Source organism: Carcharodon carcharias, chromosome 10, assembly GCF_017639515.1.
Source record: "Carcharodon carcharias isolate sCarCar2 chromosome 10, sCarCar2.pri, whole genome shotgun sequence".
NCBI lineage: Eukaryota > Metazoa > Chordata > Chondrichthyes > Lamniformes > Lamnidae > Carcharodon > Carcharodon carcharias.
The window spans coordinates 73,867,408-73,880,232 of record NC_054476.1 but is presented as its reverse complement, the minus strand read 5'-3'; the positions used below and the strand labels follow the sequence as shown (position 1 = coordinate 73,880,232).

Sequence of the window (12,825 nt, the reverse complement as noted above, 5' to 3'; positions counted from 1 at the left end):
GCAAGTATCCCATATGCCTTCTAAACCACCTTATCTACCTGTCCTACTACCTTAAGGGACCGGTGGACTTGCACACCAAGATCCCACTGATCCTCGGTACTTCCCAGGGTCCTACCATTCAGCGTGTATTCCCGTGCCTTGTTTGTCCTGCCTAAGTGCATCACCTCACACTTATCCGGATTAAATTCCATTTGCCACTGATCAGCCCATCTGACCAGCCTGTCTATTTCCTCCTGTAATCTAAGGCCATCCTCCTCATTATTTACCACCCCACCAATTTTCATGTCACCCGCAAACTTAATGATCAACCCTCCTACATTCAAGTCTAAATCATTTATATATACCACAAACAGCAAGGGTCCCGACACTGATCCCTGTGGAACCCCACTGGACACAGGCATCCAGTCACAAAAACACCCCTCAACCATTACCCTCTGCTTCCTGCCACTCGGCCAATCCTGGATCCAATTTGCCAAATTCCCTGGGCTCTTAACTTCATTATCAGTCTTCCATGCAGGACCTTATCAAAAAGTGTAGACTACGTCAAATGCATTGCCTTCATCTACACACCTGGTCACCTCTTCAAAAAATTAAATCAAATTGGTCAGACATGACCTCCCATTAACTAAACCATGCTAACTGTCCTTGATTAATCCCTGCCTCTCCAAGTGTAGATTAATTCTGCCCCTCGGAATTGCTTCCAATAGTTTCCCCACCACTGGGGTTAGACCGACTGGCCTGTAGTTCCCTGGTTTATCTCTTCCTACCTTCTTGAATAACGCTACTACATTGGCTGTCCTCCAGTCCTCTGGCACCTCTCCTGTGGCCAGAGAGGTATTGAAAATTATTGCCGGCGCCCCTGCTATCTCCTCCCTTGCCTCATTCAGCAGCGTGGGATACATACTAGTATTGTTTTTAACTTCTCTTTCTCTTTAAGTAAATCTTTTAATATTAGTTTAATAGCATCAAAACAATTTGCAAATACAGTACCAATAACCGTAGACAATGAGTGTTCACCAGTTTATGCTATGATTCCTCTCCAGTGCACCCACATAATTCTTTCAAATTATTGAGCACAGCACATTGAAATAATTAAGTTTAGTTTGAACATTGTAATCGTTCTGATTTTCATGGCATCCCTTAACTGCCTTGTGCCCAAAAGAATATGATTGCATACAAGCGCAATATACAGATCAATGCTCAGTGCTTCTATGCAATTATTTAACATTTGGACTATATATATTTGCAATATTTCAGATTTTCATACCCATTGCCTTTCTGTCTCCTTTCAGGTGCTGTTACTTTGTGTATATAATGTGCATGGTTAACTGTTTATCCTTGAATGACACACAGGGCCAGGTAGCGTGAGTCGGAAAATTTCCTGGTTTGCTGCATCAGCCTTGGGCGAAAGTGCCCCCTCAGACTCTCTTTTCGTTGGTGCAGGAGGGAGTCAGGCCTGCTGCCTCTGGACACAGATCGGAGGCAGCCACAGAGGCTCCATCACACCCCACCCACCCCCGATGCCATCTCCATGCTCCCATGCCAACATGCCGTCTAGCCTCCCCCATTGCCCTTTATAGCCCCTGTGCCAACTTAATACCAGCTCATGCCCCCACCCACAACCAATGGCCCTTTATAATCTCTGTGCCAACCTATGCCCTCCAGCCACCATCCTTTGCCCACAAGCTCCATGCCAAGTCACCCAGTATCCTCCATGGCAGACCTCAGGAGCCATGTTGAGATTAAATAAAATAAGGTTCAAAATATCTATTTCAGCCTTTACTATATCTTTAAAAAATTCCCATTCATGAAAACCCATTTAAAAACTTTTAAATCCCCTCAAGTACTTAATCCACTGTAAAAACAGTCTTATATTTGTAACTCCACATTAAATGACAGCTGATCCTAAAATAAAAGATAGGCAAATTGAAAATAAAAGATAGGCAAATTGAAAGGGGTGGGATGGAGGGGGTAACCTTATAATAATGGATGAGTTAAAAACAGTCGAGAGAAAGGATCTTAGCTAATGAAATCAAAATGGGCCAGAAAATGGCAGATGGAATTTAATGCGGAAAAGTGTGAGGTGTTACATTTTGGAAGGTCAAACCAAGGTAGGACATACACAGTAAATGGTAGGGCACTGAGGAGTGCGGAGGAACAAAGGGATCTGGGAGTTCAGATACATAGTTCCCTGAAAGTGGCGTCATAGGTAGACAAGGTTGTAAAGAAAGCTTTTGGCATACTGGCCTTCATAAATCAAAGTATTGAGTATAGGAGTTGGGATGTTATGGTGAGGTTGTATCAGACATTGGTGAGGCCAACTTTGGAGTATTGTGTGCAGTTCTGGTCATCTTAACTACAGGAAGGATATCAGTAAGATTGAGAGTGTGCAGAGAAGATTTACTAGGATGTTGCCGGGTCTTAAGGAGTTGAGTTACAGGGAAAGATTAAACAGGTTAGGACTTTATTCCTTGGAGCGTAGAAGAATGAGGGGAGATATGATACAAGTTTACAAAATTATGAGGGGTATAGACAGAGTAAATGCGAGTAGACTCTTTCCACTTAGATTAGGAGAGATAAACACGAGAGGACATGGTTTTAGGGTGAAAGGGGAAAGGTTTAGGGGGAACTTCTTCACTCATAGAGTGGTGAGAGTGTGGAACGAGCTACCATCTGACGTAGTAAATGCGGGCTCACTCTTAAGTTTTAAGAATAAATTGGACAGCTACATGGATGGGAGAGGTCTGGAGAGTTATGGACTAGATGCAGGTCAATGGGACTAGCGGACTAGAAGGGCCGAATGGCCTGTTTTCTGTGCTGTAGTGTTCTATGGTTCTAAAATATAAAATTAGTTTGGTGGAGTTAACAAAAACAAGGGACAGAAAACACTAGTGGAATAGTGTATAGGACCCTATTCATGTCTGGCAACATATAAATCAGGAAATTGAAGATGCACGTAACAAGGGTAATGCAGTAATCATGGGGAACTTTAATCTTCATGTAGCCTCGGTAAACCAAATTTACAGTAATAGTGTGGAATGCAAATTCATGGAACGCAATCAAGATAGTTTTATCAATCAGTATGTCAAGGGGACTAGGGAGCAGACTATTTTAGATCTAGTATTGTGCAGTTAGACAGGGGTAATTAATAACTTTTGTAGTGAAGGGGCCCCTGGGAAGAGTACTTATGAAAGAATCTTACATTGTGTTTAACAGTGGTTTAGTTAAGTCTAAAACTAGGGTATTCTCTACCCCAGAGGATTGTGGATACTTACTTGTTGAGCATATTCGAGAGATTGATGGATTTTGGATGAAAAGGAAATCGGGAGATAAGGGGATAGTGTGAGAAGGCAGAGTTCAGATAGAAGATCAGCCATGATCTTACTGAATGACGCAGCAGGTTCAAAGGGCCAAACGGCTGACTCCTGCTCCTCCTTATGTATGAATTCTTCACTTAGTAGCTAATGTGGTTCATAGTGTACTTGGATTTAAGAGTCAATTTATTGGGGATGATAAAGATTTGTCATTCCTCTCCTTGCTTAGTAGCAGCTATCTTTAATCAATGGTTGAGAGTCGAGAGGGATAGAATCTGCAGTCTGTGATAAAGAAAGCTTTCAAGCCAAGAAGCTTAAATATGAAAGAAGGTATAAATGCATCACGTGTGTTGGATCTGAAAGAGAAAAGTAGTTTAGTGATGAAAGGATGCTCCAAAGCAGTTATATAAGCTTTTAAAGATGTTGGCTGATCTGCAGTGCATCTCTGACATTCTCTGTTTTTAAGTCAAATTGTTCTGTTAGTTGAGGGGTGACTCAGCAGCCAGTGGTAGTGGGGAATATGGTATTGTGACAAATGGCAGCAAGTATTTAGGCCACCTTGTGTTGCAGTTTGGATCCTGGGAATTCAAAAGTTGATCTCCACAGTTGCCTGGAACCATTCATGTTCAGGAGTGTTGCCAACAGCTCAAGAAGGACGATCTGAAGTTCATTCTAACAAATATTATTCCTGGTTATAATTGTATGGATGTGTTCAGTATAAACTATGACACAATGTTTTGGCAGTGGCATTGAGAGAACAAATTTCAGTTAACATTTTTACTGAGTGGTTATTAGTTTCAAAAATTATAATGAACTTAATTAAAAATGAGAAACATTCAATACTTGATTTGGTTTCATTGTTTATTAATAAATTAATAGAGAAACATAGAAAATAGGAACAGGAGCAGGCCATTTGGACCTTTGAGCCTGCTCCGCCATTCAGCATGATTTTGGCTAATCCTCTATCTCAACGCCATACCCCTTGACACCTTTAGAGCCTAGTAATACCAACATGTTTTGTGTTATCCACCATGTAGCTACAACAAACGCACAAGTACCACCAGACACACGGATCATTTTGACCTTTGATATGTTTTGTCTCTCACTTTTTTGAAATCTAGTTTCTATGCAGTGCCCAAACATGACGACTCAAAAAATGTGCACGTCAGAACAGATCGGTGCTTTCGTGCGCTGAAGGTTAGAAAGGGGAAAATAGACTCTCAACTGTAGGTGGAACTGAGCATGGAAAGTAGTCATAAGACAGGGAGCAGTCTTGATGTTTGAATGCTTCTTACTAGGCACAACTTAAATTCAGTTGCACACCAATAATTTTAAAATGCTTGCTGACACACCCTAGGAATTGGATTCCATCAACAGAAGTATTCAGTTCCACAACAGAAATTAAAGCACCCCTAAGACTAATCTATGCCATTTCACCCCATTTGTCACTGCATTCCTCACTTCTATTCCAAGGAGAATATACTGAACTGGGACACAGTTCATAGTTTTGACATGTTACTTTTTAAAAAGAAAAAAAAATGTTTTACTATAGACTTCACTTCAGTGTCACTCCCTCCTGCATCAAAATAAAAATCCAATATTTTTAAATATCTGAAACCCCTCCAAGCATCATCAGCAACCATTCATAATTTTGAAGCTAAGATTGCCTTGTTATAGTTTTTTTTATTGGGAGAGTTGACCGCTCACCACGTTGCATGCTGCCCCTGCCTCTGTAGAAAATGTGAGTACCACTGTAATCCTACCCCTTTGAAAACTCTTCTTCCACAGAAAATAAAGCTTTCAATTCCCTGCGTACAGAACCCATGACTGCTTAATCAGCGTGTCATACAATGCTCAGTCACATCGAAGTTTTGCACTTGAGCAACAGAGGAGCTGCATTTTCACTACTGTGTTAGTTATTCATAACAACAAAAACAAACTTGTATTTATGTTGCACTTTTAACATAGGCACTTCATGCAGTGCCATCAAACAAAATTTAATACCGAGTTTCATAGAGATGAGGGCAGATGACCAAAGTCTAGTCATAGAGGTAGGTTTTAAGAAGTGAGAAAAAGGTGGAAAGAGAGGTGGATGGTGGCAACACTTAAAGAGGGAATTCCAGAGGTGGGGCCTTGACAGCTGATGTCATTCACATTTACTTCCAATGGTGAATCAGGTCACTGGCGATATTGTCTTCTCTGTAGTTTGTGATAATATAAGTAAATGAAAAACGGACTGAAAAGAATTAGACTTTTAAACTAACTTCATGAATGTTTTGGATCAAGGATGATTGAGTTGTTCTACCAAATTAATAAATTGGGCGATTTGGAATTGAAGGAATGTACAAACCACAGAATAGTAACACAATGTGTCCTCATTGAAATGAGCTGAAACAGTCCTATCTTGCTAGTGCAGAGGGCAGTGACTGGTTTAGTTTTAGTAAAAACCTATGGTACAACTTGTGTGCTAATTGAGATGGCCATTTACAATTTGCGCTACACAGCATCCTGTCAATGTAAATTAAGATTTCACATGTCAAATAACTAAATACAGAATGGGTTATATTCACCACATAGATTTCCCAAAATACTTTTTCTTTAGCAGGAGTGGATAAATATGTGCATAGATGACTCCTTGACCTCCAAGTCTTGTCTGCCACAGTGGCTTGAATATGAAATGTAAGAAGTAAGCATTTTGAAATAACCAATAGTTCGACATGTGTCCACGTCAGGCAAAAGTGGAGTAATTGTTATGGTCCTTAAAAAAATATATAGTCACCAGAAAGAAACTGGAAGAACCAACACCCCAGTTGGATAGAGTTGAAGGTTTTGAGTATAGTTCCTGAGTTAACTGTACTCAAAATTGGTATATTACAGTTCTTGGCTGACCTGTAAGGAGTACTAAATCAGCCACTTAGCTTGGGAAGCAGGCAGCTCCCGCCGCAGTTTCACTGCCAAGTTTCCTGACAGCCAGGAAAATTGTGCAGCAGAAGTTAATTTCAAATCGGGCTCCCAGTTTTACTGTAGGAGCCTAATTTAAATATGTTAATAAGCAAGCCACCCCTCCACAGTGGGATACTTGAACTCTCCAATACTTGCCACTATAAAAATGTTCTGGTTGAATTGTGCACATTTCAAACCCCACCCTTCTCCCGCCAACATGGGAGTTTAATATTGAAGCTATATGTTTGAAGTCTGCGCCGCCTCCTCATGAATGTTATTTTCTCCTCTTTAGATCTCTTTGTGCTCCTGCTTAGTAAGTGAGAAGATGAGGCATTCCTGCATCAACTGGGATTCCATTGTCCATTAATTGAAGAATGCAGTTTTCCTGCTCTTCCTCCCTCCCTCCCTGTGCTTAATATCTGCCTATTGCTTCCCCAAACTGTGCAGCTAAAATGGAGACCCTCGATGTGAACTTAAATCCGAGGTGTACCAACACACCATGACCATCCTGCATGTTAGCACTAGCGGAATACAGTATTCAGGGCAAGAATTCAAACTTGGCATACAACTAAATGTTTGAGTATTCCTCATTTGTTTTTCTATATTACCACAACAGCACTGTGCTCCACTCTAATGCTTAAACAATACATTGGTCACTTGCAGCTGGAATTTAGTTAGAGCTTCCATAGTTACTGATTTGTTTATGAATCTTGCCTATTTTTATCCTAGATGATAGTTCCTAGCAAAGAAGGAGGTATACCTGTTTTACCTCTACATCCTGCTCCTGGTACCCAGGCTGATGGTGATAGGGTGCCTCCCTGTAATTCGACAGATATGAATCAACATGTGGCAGCAACTCCTTCTAGCAGGTACGTTTAGAATTAGTAGTCTGATTGATTTAGGGGGCAATTGTAGAATTCTGCATAACTGAAATCAAATTTGTAAAGTTGTGAAGACCTGGCTGAAGCTTAGCAGCAAATCCTTGGGCCTGGATCAGTATAAAGTATAATGAGCACCAAACTAGGGAAATTTCATTTCAATCTGGCTGCCCCTCAATTTCGGTTAGCTAACAGGACCTTCAGCTAACTCTACTGCCGGATCAGTCCCATAAAGTAATGATACAAAATTTAAGATGATTTATATCAAACCAATGTGAAACACAATAACAGTTTACCACAGGTGTCGAGCTGCACACTTGACCTACAGACCTGACATAACAGATTTATTCCTCATCTTACATAATTTATTTATAAATGGTCTACGATGAAAATAATTCTAAATGAATTTACTAGAAATATTTTGGTGCCATTGCATAAACAGCAAAACTGCTTTTAGTGTTTAACTATTTCAACAAATTAAAGTGAAATCAATCTTGCCAGAGTGGCTGATTTAGAGTCATGGAGGTTGCCTGATCAACCTTTCGGGTTATGTGCATGGAATGTGTTTAAAAGTATTTTTCTCCAAATTGTTATGTGATATCTTACAAAGAACCCTTGGTCCTTTATTGAAGTGGTTACATCTGACTGAGGGTCATAGCACCATCACTCTGACATTCTCTTGAACCCAGATCAAATAAAGTCTGAAAGTAAAGTCTGTCCTCTCCCTCTGTGCTAAAGGTAAAGGTTTTAATGAAATAAGTGCATGTAGCCTCAATCTCACTCTCTGGGTTTAAGTCTCCACGGAAGAACAACCTAGAAATTGGATATTTGTCAAACGTAATGAGACCAATGGAAGACTGATGCTTTTTTTTAGAACAAGGAACTTGTTTTCAAAGCAGTGAGAGGCTTTTATACTGCATTCAATCTGTTCAACACCTGTTCTGGTTTGACGAGGGAGTTCCATTCACCTATACTGAAATTTTTTATCTAGATGAGCACAAGAGAAAATCAATTATACTATTTACAAACACTTTTGACACGTCCATCTGATCAGTTTTCCCTCTTTTTGCTTTTAAAGTAGTGAAGCGGAATTGTTATCAAAGAGCAGTGAAGGGAAGAGCGCAACACCACAAGATGTACTGGAGACCACCTTTACCAGGAAAGTGGGAGCATTTGTTAATAAACCAGCCAATCAGGTATGACTCTATGCATTGCATATCCAATAGAATAGATTTGTCTCCTCTGAACACCAGATTATCAAATTTTTCTCCATATTAAGAATAAGTCCTATGGGCTTAAATTTTATGAAAAAAAGGCTAAATTACTTAACAAGAGAATTCATTTGAGCTTCCCATGACTTCATTTCAAATTTGCAGTTCAATAATACTCATTATGCTATTTGGGTCACTTTCTTCCAACTCTTCACTCTTTCTACACAAGTATATTGTATTGTGGTGGAAGTTTCATCTTTGAGTGATCTCTGGTGTTTATGTTACATAAAAACATAATGCTGCAGAAAAATACTAGCTGGTCCATCAAGCATAGTCCTTAATGTCAAGGTTGTAACTTATGCACATCATGCCCCCCCACCACCATCCAAGTTAACTTAAGGGAAAGGAATTCTGATTAATTCCTCTAGTCTCCAAAGGCAATCAAACCAACTGCAAGAGACTACATTGACTGGAACATATCCATCACCTCCCCCCAACTCCACCCCACATTATCTATCTGCCTTCTGTGTTAGGTTATGTTGGCCACATTCAGCAACTCGTCTAGCTCCTATTTGAATGGTTGCAGTAAATTTACACCATTGCATTTGCTGGCAGCTTCTTTCAGGTCAGTGACTTTCTGCGAACAAAAGTACCTCCTACAATTCTGTACTTGTGAAGCTTGTGCCACATCTCCTAGCTCTCTAACTTATCTAGCTCAAATGACTTATCCATTTGACCTCAGTTTACCTTTTCTAAAGTTTAAAGCTCCAATTCTCTAAGCCCATCATGGTAACAAGGTTACCAATCCAGTGATCCTGCAATGAAACTTTTCTCGGCCTGATCAAGACCTTGCATGGCGACAAATTACGTTTCTTGTTTTATATTTAATTGTCCTGATAATATATCCTAACATTTGATCAGCTTTTGCAGTAGCCTCACAGCACTGGCTATGGACCTTCAGTGAAATGTAAATAACATCCACATTCTTCTCCAATCAAGATGTACACATGTTTGGCATTACTGCCTGCCCACGTGCACTACGCTACATTTATCCATGTTACGCTATCGGTCAGATACAGACAGGCCCATTACCCCATTACATTTCTCTCCATTCTGTATTTCTTATCTAAGGACCACCCACACACATCTTTATATCATCTGCCAACATGCCTACAGTTCCCCCAACACCTTAATTCTGATCATTGATGAAGCAAAGGAAATTGTCCTAACACTATTCCCTGTGGGACACCAGTACAACAAAACTCAATATTTTCACGTGAGTAATAAATGTCCCAGAGAACTTCAGAGAAATATTATAAAACAAAATTTGAAACTGAGCCACATAATGAGATATTAGGACTGGTAGCCTGGTCAATGAGGTAGCTTTTAAGGAGCATCCAAGAGGAGGAGAGAGGGGCAGTGAGGCAAAGAGGTTTAGAGAGGGAATTTCAGAGTTTGGTTGGCAGCTGATGGCATGGCCACTAATAGTACAGCAATTAAAATCAGGAATATGCAAGAGGCCAGAATTGGAGGAGCCCATAGCTTTCAAAGGACTGGAGGTATTTTAAAGAGATAGGGTGGGGCAAGGCCATGGAAGGATTTGAAAACAAGGATGAGAATTTTAAAATTGAATTGTTGCTGGATCAGGAGCCAGTGTAAGCCAACAAACAAGGGATGATGAGTGAATGGGACTTAGTATGATTAAGATCCAAGCAGCAGAATCTTGCATGATCTCAAGTTTATGGAAAGTGCAAAATAGGAGGCTGCTCAGGAGAGCATCGGAATAGTCCACTTTAGAGACAACAAAAGGCATGGGTGAGAGTTTCAGAAGCAAATGAGCTGAGATAGGGTTGGAAAAAGGTGAAGTTACAGAGAATGAAGTAGGCGATTTTGGTGATGGAGCAGATAATGTGGTTGGAAGCTCATCCTGGAACTTGAGGATGCAAATGGTCTGGTTCAATCTCAAAGTGACCACATAGAGGGATAGAGTCAGTGGCTGGGAGACAGAGTTTGTGGCGGGGCTCGAAAAAATGACCTTAGTCTTTCCAAGACTTGATTGAGAAAATTTCTGCCCATTCAGTATTGGATGTTAGACAGGTGGTGTGACAAATCCAAGACAGTGGAGGTGGTGATGAGGTAGCGCTTTGGTAGGAACAGGGTACATGTGGAACATGATGTTTTTTTGGATGATGTCACTGAAGGGGTGGGGGGGTTGCATGTAGGTGGGAAATAGGATAGGACCAAGGATAGATCCTTGGGGGACTCCAGAGGTAATGGCTTAGGAACAGGAAGAGAAGCCATCACAAGTGGCTACAACGAGACAGATAAGAATTGAACTGGGTTATCTAAGGTCCATCCCACGCAATTGGCCAATGGAGGAGAGGTGCTGGAAGAAGATGGTGTGACCAGCCATATCAAAGGCTGCTAACAGGTCAAGAGGACGAGGAGGAATGGTTTGCCACAGTTACATAGGGTGTCATTTGTGACTTTGAGCATTTTACTGCTATGGCACAAGTGACCGTCCCCAGGCAGAAACAATACCATTTAATCACTAGCTTCTGAATTCAAGAATGTGACTAATACTTTATCCAACCCAAAATCTGCCCATTAATTGCACAGGACTCAACTTTATTTAGAAGCCTTTGTGTGGTATTACAAGAACCTGTTTTTACAACCCAGTTCCACTGTCTTTTTATCTGCTCTGATAGCAACGTTCATTACCAATAGATTTGATTTTGTAACATTCTTAAAGAAGTTGCTTATCTGCTCAGATTGACTGATTGCAGTAATGTTTGTACTGAGGATGCTGAGTATAGGGAAATTGCATTTAGAGTCATTACAGCGCAGGAGGAGGACATTCAGTCCATCAAGCCTGTGCCAGTTCTCCATAGAGCAGTTCCAGTCGGTCCCATTTCCCCTTTCTAACCCCATGGTCCTGGCAGTTTATTTCCTTCAAATGCCCATCCAGTTTCCTTTTGAAATCATTGATCATCTTTATTTTCTCATGAGCAGAGAGTTCCAGGTAATTACCAATCACTGTGTAAAAAAATAAAAATTCTTCCTTGCATTCTCGCTACATCTTTTGCCCAAAACCTCAAATGTGTTCCCTAGACCTTGTACCTTAAACTATTGGGAATTGGTTTTCCTTGTCTACTTTATCCAAACCTGTAATAATCTAGTACAGCTCTATTAAATCTCCCCTTAATCTCCTTTGCTCCAAAGAGAACAAACCCACCCTCTCCAACCTAATTTTGCTGCTAAAATGGTTCCCTGGAACCACTCTAGTAATTTGCAACTTCTCAAAGGCCCTCACATCCTTCCTAAAGTGTGGTGACCAAAACTGGTTGCAATACTCTAGTTATGACCAAACCGGAGCTTTATAAATGTTCAGCATGTAACTTACTTGTGATTCAGTGCTTTTATTTATGATCCCATTTCCCATAACCACTCTCAATATCTTCTTCCATCTTGAAAAATCTATGCACATGCAGCCCCAGGTCCCTCTGTCTCTGCAGTCTTTAAAACTGTGTCACTGAGTCTATATTGCCTCTCCCAGTCCCATCTACTAAAATGCATTAAATCCCATCTGACATTTGTCTGCCCCTTTCTGCCAGCTTATCTATGACCTTATCTGCCATTGTATTTTATTTATTGCTCTCCAGTTCTCTGGTACCTTCCCCTATATCTAGGGAAGATTGGAAGATTATGGCAAGCCCTTCTACTATTTCAACCTCCACTTCCTTTAGCAACCTAGAATTCAAGTCATCTGGACCAGGTGACTGCCCACTTTAAGCCTTTCCAATATCTCCTGAGCACTCAATTTTCACCCCGTCCATTACCTTTACCATCTCCGCTTCTACCAATATTTTGTCAGATTCTTCTTCCTCCATAAATACCAAGTACTCATTCAGCACTGTAGCCTTGCTCTGCTCCTCGAAGCATAAGTCATCCACATTGTCCCTAATAGGAGCCACTCCATCTCTTAAGACTCGCTTACTATTACATGCCGGTAGAAGGTTTTTGGTTTCCTTTTTTTATTGTTGACTGTCTTTCTATTCTATTCGCTCTTTGCAAGTCTTATTTTCCTTTTCACTCCCCCTCTCAACCTACGGTATTTGACCTGGTTCACGCTTGAAGAATTTACTTCTCATGCATCATATTCACCCTTGTTGGAATGTACTCAGCCTGAAGCATCTCCTCCTTAAAGCTCACACGTTGTTCTGTTACAATTTTTCCTGTCAGTCTTTAGTTCCACTTTATTCTGGTGAGATCCCTTCTCATGCCATTAAAATTAGCCCTCTTCCAATTTGAACGTTCCACTTCAGAATGCTTCTTGATCTCCTGTATTACTCGTCCAAACCCCATGATATGATCATCACTATTATCAAAGTGTTCTTCCACAGATACTTAGTCCACTTGGCCAACCTTATTTCCCGGTATTGGATCCAGCAATGCCTCCTTTCTAGTTGGATCAAAAAC

The 12,825-nt window shown here is 40.7% G+C and overlaps 1 protein-coding gene across 17 annotated transcripts in view; it reads left to right on the top strand.

The window, feature by feature from the left end:
- Positions 1–12,825, top strand: part of atg13 (ATG13 autophagy related 13 homolog (S. cerevisiae)) — an 87,912-nt gene that overhangs the window by 61,963 nt on the left and 13,124 nt on the right. For 14 of the 17 annotated variants that reach the window (XM_041197013.1, XM_041197005.1, XM_041197016.1 and 11 more), the window contains 2 exons: positions 6,987–7,126; positions 8,214–8,331. In XM_041197013.1, coding sequence (XP_041052947.1) covers positions 6,987–7,126; positions 8,214–8,331 — 258 coding nt within the window. The remainder of the gene's footprint in view (positions 1–6,986; positions 7,127–8,213; positions 8,332–12,825) is intronic. The other 3 variants (XM_041197006.1, XM_041197017.1, XM_041197021.1) reach the window with 1 other exon arrangement.